Source organism: Xenopus laevis, chromosome 9_10L (assembly GCF_017654675.1).
Source record: "Xenopus laevis strain J_2021 chromosome 9_10L, Xenopus_laevis_v10.1, whole genome shotgun sequence".
Classification (NCBI taxonomy): domain Eukaryota; kingdom Metazoa; phylum Chordata; class Amphibia; order Anura; family Pipidae; genus Xenopus; species Xenopus laevis.
The window spans coordinates 124,609,909-124,620,109 of NC_054387.1; the positions used below are offsets into that span (position 1 = coordinate 124,609,909).

Below are 10,201 nucleotides of genomic sequence, written 5' to 3' on the forward strand. Positions count from 1 at the left end.
GCAGGACTGTAATGTATAGTGAAATGTGTCCCTTTAAATCTAGGTCCGAGCCTATTTATTCTAAAACAGTGATCTCCTGTCCATATGTGACTTAGAATAGTGTCAGTTTAGTCTAATGCAGAACTTGTGTGTTTATGAAAGGGTTTAAATAGCGACTTATTTATTCATTTCTGCCCCACCAATGTCCTTAAACAGTGACGTAAGAAGGTGTTACTGGGCCCCACAGCTAATTCATCTTAGGGCCCTAAATATATCCACAGGTTGTCCTGTTTTAACAATAGTTGTTTAAATTGTTCATTATTTGGGCCTCATGTGGCCCCCTATATCTCCTGGGCCCCCCCTGCAGCCATAGGGTCTGCTTCCCCTGTAGTTACGCCCCTGGTACCACACTAACACCTTTTCTCTTAAAGGGATACTGTCATGGGAAAACTTTTTTTTTTTCAAAATGAATCAGTTAATAGTGCTGCTCCAGCAGAATTCTGCACTGAAATCCGTTTCTCAAAAGAACAAACAGATTTTTTTATATTCAATTTTGAAATCTGACATGGGGCTAGACATTTTGTCAATTTCCCAGCTGCCCCAAGGCATGTGACTTGTGCTCTGATAAACTTCAATCACTCTTTACTGCTGTACTGCAAGTTGGAGTGATATCACCCCCTCTCTTTTCCCCCCCAGCAGCCAAACAACAGAACAATGGGAAGGTAACCAGATAACAGCTCCCTAACACATAACAGCTGCCTGGTAGATCTAAGAACAACACTCAATAGTAAAAACCCACGTCCCACTGAGACACATTCAGTTACATTGAGAAGGAAATAACATGGGGCAGCTGGGAAACTGACAAAATGTCTACCCCCATGTCAGATTTCAAAAATGAATATAAAAAAAATCTGTTTGTTCTTTTGAGAAATGGATTTCAGTAGAGAATTCTGCTGGATCAGCACTATTAACTGATGTGTTTTGAAAAAAACATGTTTTCCCATGACAGGATCCCTTTAAATATAATTTCTGTAAAAACTCTTTGCTCAAGAAAAGACCAGATGGAACAAAAATGCTTTTTTTTTTTTTAATTATTCCCTTAAAAGCAAAACAATTGTTCCTACACCCCTCTTACTGTGAAGGAGGGTGACCCAGTGTTTTATCTGTGGGAAGGAGGGGGGCGTGGATGGGTTCCATTAGCTCCTCGTTCAGGCTCAGTTTTTCCCAAATATCAGTAAGGTCTTCAATGTCTTTCCTAATCTGCAACACAAATAAGTCTGTTAGTACTTTATTGACTGTATGTTGGGCTATGTTCTAGGAACATTCTAATGCTTTGATTGGCTGTAGGTTGTTTCTAGCCCTGCCCATGCCAAAGCTATTTACAGGCAAATACAATTATTTTAGGCCAATTTATTAGATATCCGCCAATGACTGTAATCACTTCCCTCCTACCCCCACACAAGCCCAAGGTACCAGGACTCCTCCAGCTTCACATTCCAAAAACATTCAGGCAAGTTTAATGGCACCTGATGATATTGCCCTTAACATGTGCATGATAGAGGCCTTAGATTGTAAGCTCCTCTGGGGCAGGGACTGATGGTGATGATGAACAAACTCTGTGAAGGGCAGCGTAACCTGTCTGTGCTGTATAAAAAACAATCCTTTCCCATTAAAGGGACGCTGTCATCAGAATAAAAAGGTTTTATTTGTACTTGAAGCTGTTTAGATAACTAGACTAACACCATGTTTTGTGTTCAAGGTTCTTTGTACAAAGGTGACTTGCCCATTATGTTGGCCATTGGGTTTGAGGCGGCAATGGTGTTTTTGTCCACCCTAGTCCAGTTGTATCGCTGAGTCTCTGCAGCAGTCGCAGGAGAACAGAACCCCTGAATGCCACTTTGTCTTATCTCTGGCCAAACCATTCTACTCACACAGCTCAATGAGGACCAGCATCTCTGGCTGTTTGAAGGCCTCCCCTGGGATATTTCAGTTGTCCCCCTCAAATTTGGGGGCTTGCAGCAGTGGGTGGTGGAATACTCCATTACTTTCCTAGATATTCTTGGAACTATGGCTTATACGCTACTATTTTCCTATATCTAGCTTTGCAATGAACCAGAGGGAAGTGCAGAGATCAGAATAAACCACAAATGATAAGCACGTTTTGCTGTGTGAGTGCCATCTGATTACCTTTGGAGTATTGTTATGAAGCAGAGGGAACCCTGACCAAAGGTTGGACCACCAAGATGAGCTTGAACTACAATATCTAACAAACTATTTGTTGAATAGCATTTACTCACAATTTCCAGCTGCTCCACAATGTCATCTTCCCCGACACTGTTGCTGCCCAGGCCCTGGCTAATGACAGTCTGGAAAATATCTCTCACTGCCGCCTTTATTGTTCCCAGCAGCAGATTCTTCCTGGTGGCCGTCTTCAGCATCTGGTTCCAACGCAACTCCTACAGCAGCAGAAAAGCTTTTTAAAGCAGGGGTCCCGGGCCGCAATTAACGCTGGCACGCTGAATTGGACGTGCAGTTGCCGCTGGTCCTTCTGACCCCCCCCCCTGACCACGACCCCTACCGATTTCCACCCCCCCGCTTCTTGCAAAAAAATTTCCTTTACTAGTCCCTGGGCCAAAAAAGGCTGGGACTGCTGTTTTAAAGGAAAGGGCTGCTATAATGCGAAAACGCCAGCGCCAATGCACTCGCGGCGCTTCGATTTCCGAAGTCATTGGCGCTGGCGTTTTTGCATTATAGCAGGGGAAAGGCAGTTCGGGGAGATTATCCGCAGAAGAGGCGATTAGTCGCCAGGCGACTAAATCTCCCCAAATCTGCCCGTGTGCTTAAACCCTAAACACAAAATCCTGTTCTAATTAGTGTTGCTACCTCCATCCGGAGATCTTACCAACAGAAAACAATGTAAGCCCCAAATGCTCAGTCAAGAAAAAAAAACTTCTGGTCTGTTCAGTGATCTTGCCAAGCAACACAAGTTCTACCAGTGACCTTACAAACTCAAAAACATGGGTTCCACCACCTGAGCTCCCCAATAAAAATCATTCTATCCACTTGTGACAACTCAACCATGTTCAAGCCAGTGATCTCTCAAACATTGTCTTTACAAAGATCTTCCACATCTTCTTATATGCCCAGTGATCTTATCAATCCAGACTTGTGATCACGAAAGACTACCAACAGTAACCATGTTCTGTCATATTTTCTCACTAGCTCAAAGTGTTTTCTCCAACATGATAACAGGCAATCTCGCCACATCCAGAATGGGTGGTACCCACTGATCACGTCAATGCATTTACTTGGTGAGCTTCACCAGACAACGTTTGCATACCATAGGGATCTTATCTACATATTTACCTTTGGTACCCAGCAATATCACACCCAGAGATGCACAATGCCAATTTGCACCAATGAGCTTCCACTGTTCAATATTTTCTTCACCCAAATGACCTTACTGGTGTAGTTACCTGCCCTATGTCATCAAAACACCTAAGGTCTCAAGGATCTCACCCACCCAAACACCTTCAGTTTCCAAAAATTTTCCCAAAATAAAGCTGCAATCATATCCCTGTTATAAAAGAGATGTCCCTCACAAATCTCTCCTTGACAATGTCTCAAACATTAACCTACCAGTATATCATACTAACATGGCATAACTAGAAATGAATGGGACCCTCTAGATGTATAGAAACCACTTGTGAATGCACCCTAGGCCCCCCTATACTTCCTGGGCCCCTTAATAGTCACATGGTCTGTTTCGTCAGTAGTTAGGCCTGCACTCACAGGAGAACAGAACACCTGAATACCACGTTGACTTCCCTCTGGCCATACCAAACCATGTTTCTCAACAAGCCAGGAGCATCTCTGGCCGTTGGAAGACCTCATCTGGGAAATTTTGTTTGTCCCCTTTTGTTTGGTTTCTAAACTCGGGGGCTTGCAGCAGTGGGTGATGGAATACTCCGTTACTTTCCTAGATATTCTACGGTCTCAAGGATCTCACCCACCCAACCACCTTCAGTTTCCAGCAATTTTACCAAAATAAAGCTGCAACCATGTCCCTTTTATAAACATGTCCCTTATAAAGCTCACCTTGACAATGCCTCAAACATAAAACCCACCAGTATAGTATCATACTTCAGTGGCATAACTAGAAATTAATGGCACCCTCTAGATATTTTTTTTCATAACATCTATAGAAACCACTTGTGAATCAAGGCACCCTTGGCCCCCTATACTTCCCCCTATAATAGTCACATGGTCCATTTCATCAGTAGTTATGCCTGTAATTCGTACCCACTCTCTTCTTTTCTTCTTTGCCTTCTCCAGGCGGATATACAAGCGGTGGATCTCATTACTAAACTGCACAATAGAGTCGCTCTTCTCCTCCATGCAGTGAATACGTTGACTTCTTGACTCTTGGCTCTTCTGTTCCTCTTGCTCCTCCTGAGGTAGATAACTTACCAGAGCATGGAACTGACTCATAAGTTCAGGGATGCTTTGGAACTGAAATGAAAAAGAACAACCTATTTTTGTGGCCACTACCCATGAAATGCTTATTTCGGACCCACGTCGTGTATATCACTCACCTTTTCTGAAGCCTTTACCACCTTCTCCAGATATCGATGACATTTTTCATATTTTTGGACTTGTGCTTTAGTCTTAGCCCTTTTCTTATCCAACTCCTCACATTGCTCCTGTAAGGCCTTCAACTGCAGGTCATACTGGATACACATACTCCGTGCCTTTGCCGCATCTCGGAATGCCCGCTCTTGTTTCTTATCGTTCTTCTGTAGAAGCACCATGCCCATGATGAATAAAATCAAGTTTTGCTTAAGAAGAAATTATTTTAGAAAGGACCGTAGATATAATGTCTGACTTATAACAGTAGCAGCGTTATCTCGGCAAGAAGATTTTACATTCTAGGAACAATTAAATTTGCTTAAAGTGAACCTGTCACCCAGGCATGAATAGCTGCGTAATAAAAGTCCTTTTCAAATTAAACATAAAATCCAAATTCTTTTTTTAATCAAAGCATTCATAGTTGTTATAAACTCATTTAAAAATCTCTGCTGTCAATCAAATATTGTTTGCCCTTCCACTATACCTTAGGCATAGAGGCGGAGCAGACAATTACTTTCACTTTCCATTCAGCACCCAATTTCCCCCACTCTCTTTACCATTTAATTGTGTAACCTGTGCATGGGGATGGACATCAGGTCGCCATTTCTGATGCACAAACAAGATTTTGAGATGATACAAGGTTTGAATTAACAACAGTGTCCACAAAATGGCTCTGCCTGCTTTCTATAATTATGAATTCTCAGACCAAAGGAATCAAGATTCAAACAATTTATATAGACTAATTAAAGTTCATTTTGCTTGACTAGCGTGATAAAATAGGATTTGGAATCTTTTTTTTTGGGTGACGGGTCCCCTTTAAGAAGAAAAGTCTAAAAGGGATGTGCAATATGTTTGATGGATGATGCGATGCTCCCCATGCCCATGGTCTACTTTCTTCTTCAATACATAGCCAATCTCACCACAATGGACTTCTTGTACTTCTCTAGGCCAACTCTTATCTCTGCTTCTTTCTCCTGTAGCTTCTCCCACTCTCTGGCCACACCCTCCATTGCTTTGTGGTAATCCTGAAAAACAAAAAATTGTGGTGAATATTCTAATATCCTAAGATTTCAACAGGATCATCTCATGGCACCTTTTATTCCTATTGTTCATACCAGGTCTATAGGCTCAACATAGGACAGTAATGATACAGTGTATATTGTGCATCAGGTAAGAGCAATGTTTTAGGAGCCTCGGTGTAGTCTTGTGACTGTCCAAGTTCATCCATAAAGGGGGCTTAAAGTTTAAAACTGAGAGCCGCTGCCATATGAATATTGATTGGTGAGAGGGGTTGTTAATTAAAAGCTGGAGGATGGGGCATTGGGATTTCTCACCTCTCTCCTTGCTTCCAGCATCTTCTGGATTTCTTGCTTTTTCTCCAGGCGTCGTATAGGTAGTGGGAGTCGCTGTATCTGCTGAGTTGGACATTTCCTGCAGAGTAAGATGTAAGAAAATGTTCCCCATCAACAGTCATTAAGCTCCAGGCTGTCGTCTTTTATATGGGCCATTAATGGGGCTACATTGACCATTTGTGCTACTTTACGTCTCGTCTCTGATCTTGTACATTGGCCGTTCCACCCTTACTTAGAGAGACTACAGCCAATCCTACTTCATTTATACCCTCTACCTTCCACAATACAGTCATATGAAATTTTTGAAAGCTTAGCCAATGATAAACAAAACCCCAAAGTAGCAATTTCCTTTTAATATATAACAAGCCTTATGGAAACAGTAGTATTTCAGCAGTGACATAAAGATTATTGGATTAACAGAAAATATGCATCATAACAAAATTAGACAGGTGCATAAATTTGGGCACCCCAACAGAGATATTACATTAATACTTAATTGAGCTCCATTTGCAAATGTAACAGCCTCTAGACGCCTCCTATAGCCTTTGATGAGACAAATTTATCAGAGGATCCTATTGAACTACTTTATTGTCCCCATGGCCTTGAAGGACTGTGTGGGGGATGTCCTTTCTCAGAGCCTCCGGTGGCTCAATGACAGAAGGGTGCCCCCAAAGTATTTTGATCTGAACCGGCTGGCTCTTCAGGGAAGACTTTTTGTCCGAGTCAATGTGAGCTTTTTGAACATCACAGAGAGGGAGTGCCCATGGGGCTGTTCCACTAATGAGACCCTAGAACATTTTCTTGTGGATTGTCCTGTGACAAAAGTTTTAAAACATCGGCTGGCAGAGGCTCTCAACGTGCACCACATCAAACACCTGTCCTATGCTGATACGGCCTATGGTGTTCTGTCTGTCCCACATCCCCTAGATAGAGGGACAGTGTATCTAATAATATCGGTGATGAAGTACCACCTATGGCAGTTCCGCTGCAGAAGGTCCATTAGCCATGAGGATGTTGTTATAGACCAAATAGTGAAGTCTGTGGTGGCTGATTTGGGTTTCCTGAGGGAAAGAGAGGTTAAGCAAAGCTGTCTGAATGCATCCAAATGGAGAGGTGTGAAACTGTGACTTATACTGATGTATTAATGATACTAATGCCTGTGATGTCTGACATGTTTCTCTTTCAAACAGACAATGTGATAACACCAGCTCATGCCTTTCAGTGGAAAAGTTGTGCAAGCTCTTTGGCTCAGCAATATATATGTCCTGAGTTGGGGGGGGTGTATGTGGGAAGGGTGGTGTGATGGCCCACTAATAGAAAGACAAACTTTGGACTTTGTGGCCGGGTTTGTTGTGGTGAAGGTGGTGGTTGGGGAGGGAGGAAAACCTTTTTCATGGACAAAGGGAAAGACTTTGCCAGGTTTGTTTTGGGAATTATGGACAGAGGAAGGACTCCAAGAGGGTTTGGTGGTGGGAGATACTGCTGAGCCAAGCCAAAGATTCATGGACTATATTTTGCTTATTGGTGGTTAATAGTTTAAAATCAGTTTTGATTTAGCTGAGCTGATGATTATTGTAAATTGATAAGTTTTTACAAAATAAAAAAATTCCTATAGCTTTTGATGAGTGTCTGGATTCTGGATGTGGGTATTTTTGACCATTCGTCCATACAAAATCTCTCCAGTTCAGTTAAATTTGATGGCTGCCAAGCATGGACAGTCTGCTTCAAATCATCCCATAGAATGTTATTCTTGAATATTCAAGTCGGGGGACTGTGACGGCCATTCTGAATATTGTACTTCTCCCTCTGCATAAATGTCTTTGTAGATTTCCAAGTGTGTTTAGGGTCATTGTAGTGTTGGAACATCCAATCCCTGTGTAACTTCAACTTTGTGACTGATGCTTGAACATTATCCTGAAGAATTTGTTGATATTGGGTTGAATTCATCAGACCCTCGACTTTATCAAGGACCTCAGTTCCTGAACTAGTCACACAGCCCCACAGCATGATGGAACCTCCACCAAATGTGACAGTAGGTAGCAGGTGTTTTTCTTCTTCCGCCATGCAAAACGCTTTTTGTTATGAGCAAATAACTCAATTTTTGTCTCATCAGTCCAAAGCACTTTGTTCCAAAATGACTGTGACTTGTCTAAATGAGCTTTTGAATACAACAAGCAACTCTGTTTGTGGTGCGAGTGCAGAAAGGGCTTCTTTCTCATCACCCTGCCATACACATGTTCTTTGTGCAAATTGCTCTGAATTGTAGAACGATGTACAGATACATCATCTGCAGCAAAATGTTCTTGCCTGCCAGACCTGGGTTTTACAGCAACTGGGCCTGGTGCCTTCCGTCTCCTGATTACATTCCTTACAGTTGAAACTGTAGTTAAAACTCTGAGACAGCTTTTTGTAGCCTTCCCCTAAACCATGATACTGAACAATCTTTATTTTCAGATCTTTTGAGAGTTGTTTTGAGGATCCCATGCTGTCACTCTTCAGAGGAGAGTCAAACAGAAGCACAACTTGCAATTGACCATGTTAAATACTGTTTCTCATGATTGGACACACCTGCCTATGAAGTTCAAGGCTTAACGAGCTAATCCAGCCAATTTGGTGTTGCCAGTAATCAGTATTGAGCAGTTACATGCATTCAAATTACCAAAATTACAAGGATACCCACATTTTTGCACAGCAAGTTTTTCACATTTGATTTAATTTCAATTGAATACTGCTTCACTAAAAATCTTTGTTCAGAAAACACCCCAGTACTCAGATGTTCCTGGGAAATGAAAGACATACCACTGTTATCTTTTTTGTTGAAAGTAGAGTAAATTATTATGCAAGCTGAGAGGGGTTCCCAAACTTTTTCATATGACTGTATATACCTTATATGTTACAATACGCAGTTGCATTCTGCAAGGAACAGGATAGTGTTTCTCTTGGGTTTAAGAGTTGGATGATTTTGACATGAAGACCACCACCCTTCTGTACAAAAGCAATGGTATGAGCCTCACATCTTTCTCTTAGGAGGAGGGATGGTGTAGTCCAAAGCAGCAGTTAAAATGCCTCAGCAGATCTCTCATTGGACCCAGAGACTCTCTGATTGAGGGAGTGTTAGGTTGTTATGTGTAGGTAGGTGGTCTCACAGTGAAGATAGTAAGACTTGTTAATGAAGGTATATACTTGTACTAACTGTTTAACTGGCACTCTTTTTGATTTATAATGATGATTGGTGAATCCCCCTCAGATATTTGTGAGGGCTCATTAGCCATTAGGGGCGTTTTACTAACAACATATTATAACAATGGCTTCAGTGAGTGGTTACAGCTCAAGAAAATGCAATATAAAATTCATCAATTCAATTTTTCTCAAGGGCTTTAGGAAGAAAATGGGCAATGTGTAACCTTAACACCTAACTCTAAAGCCTCTTGGGAAAACTGTCTATACTTTTTTTGTAAGTGGATGCTGGTGAAGCTTCGTCAGGATATTGCATTGCTTACACCAACTCCATCCAAGTGAGGCCCAGCCCAAGCATCTAAAATTACTAAAATGAAAGAGGAAGATGGGGTGATTTGGGCTCATACTCAAGTAGATTGAGCATCATCTCGTCTTGTCTGCACCAGGAATGGAAATACTCTGCTTGGTCCATCCTGCTCTTTGGCTCGGGCCCTCCAACTGTCCCTTGCTTGGAAGATGTTTATACAGCAGTAAAGTCTGCTGGCCAATCAGTGGCCAATCTACGTGGAACATTCCAACTTACCAGTCAATAATTGGGCATTCCTACTGTTTCCTCACAGCAGGATTTGACAATAGAGATAAATAGGGAGGTAGATGGATAGATGGATAGATGATAGATAGATAGATAGATAATAGATAGATAGATAGATAGATAGATAGATAGATAGATAGATAGATACAGTAGATAGATAGATAGATACAGTAGATAGATACAGTAGATAGATAGATAGATAGATAGATAGATAGATAGATGAGAGAGAGAAAGATGCTAGACAGATAGATGATAGATACATACAGTAGATATAAAGATAGATAGATAGATAGATAGATAGATAGATAGATAGATAGACATACAGACAGACAGATGATAGATTAGATAGATAGATAGATAGATTGATAGATAGATAGATAGATAGATAGATAGATAGATAGATAGATAGATAGATAGATAGATAGATAGATAGATAGATAGATGATAGATAGATAGATGAGATAGAGAAAGA

General features: G+C 41.4%; 1 protein-coding gene across 1 annotated transcript; it reads right to left on the bottom strand.

Moving 5' to 3' along the window:
• Nucleotides 1–1,052: 1,052 nt before the first annotated feature.
• Nucleotides 1,053–9,651, bottom strand: ccdc42.L (coiled-coil domain containing 42 L homeolog). Its single transcript, XM_018236713.2, has 7 exons — nucleotides 9,545–9,651; nucleotides 5,943–6,039; nucleotides 5,529–5,633; nucleotides 4,575–4,775; nucleotides 4,282–4,491; nucleotides 2,277–2,435; nucleotides 1,053–1,239 (listed from the first exon to the last, which is right to left on the bottom strand). Exons 1-7 carry the CDS (start codon nucleotides 9,607–9,609, stop codon nucleotides 1,111–1,113), a joined length of 966 nt encoding a protein of 321 aa, XP_018092202.1. The 5' UTR covers nucleotides 9,610–9,651; the 3' UTR covers nucleotides 1,053–1,110.
• Between the last annotated feature and the right edge of the window lie 550 nt (nucleotides 9,652–10,201).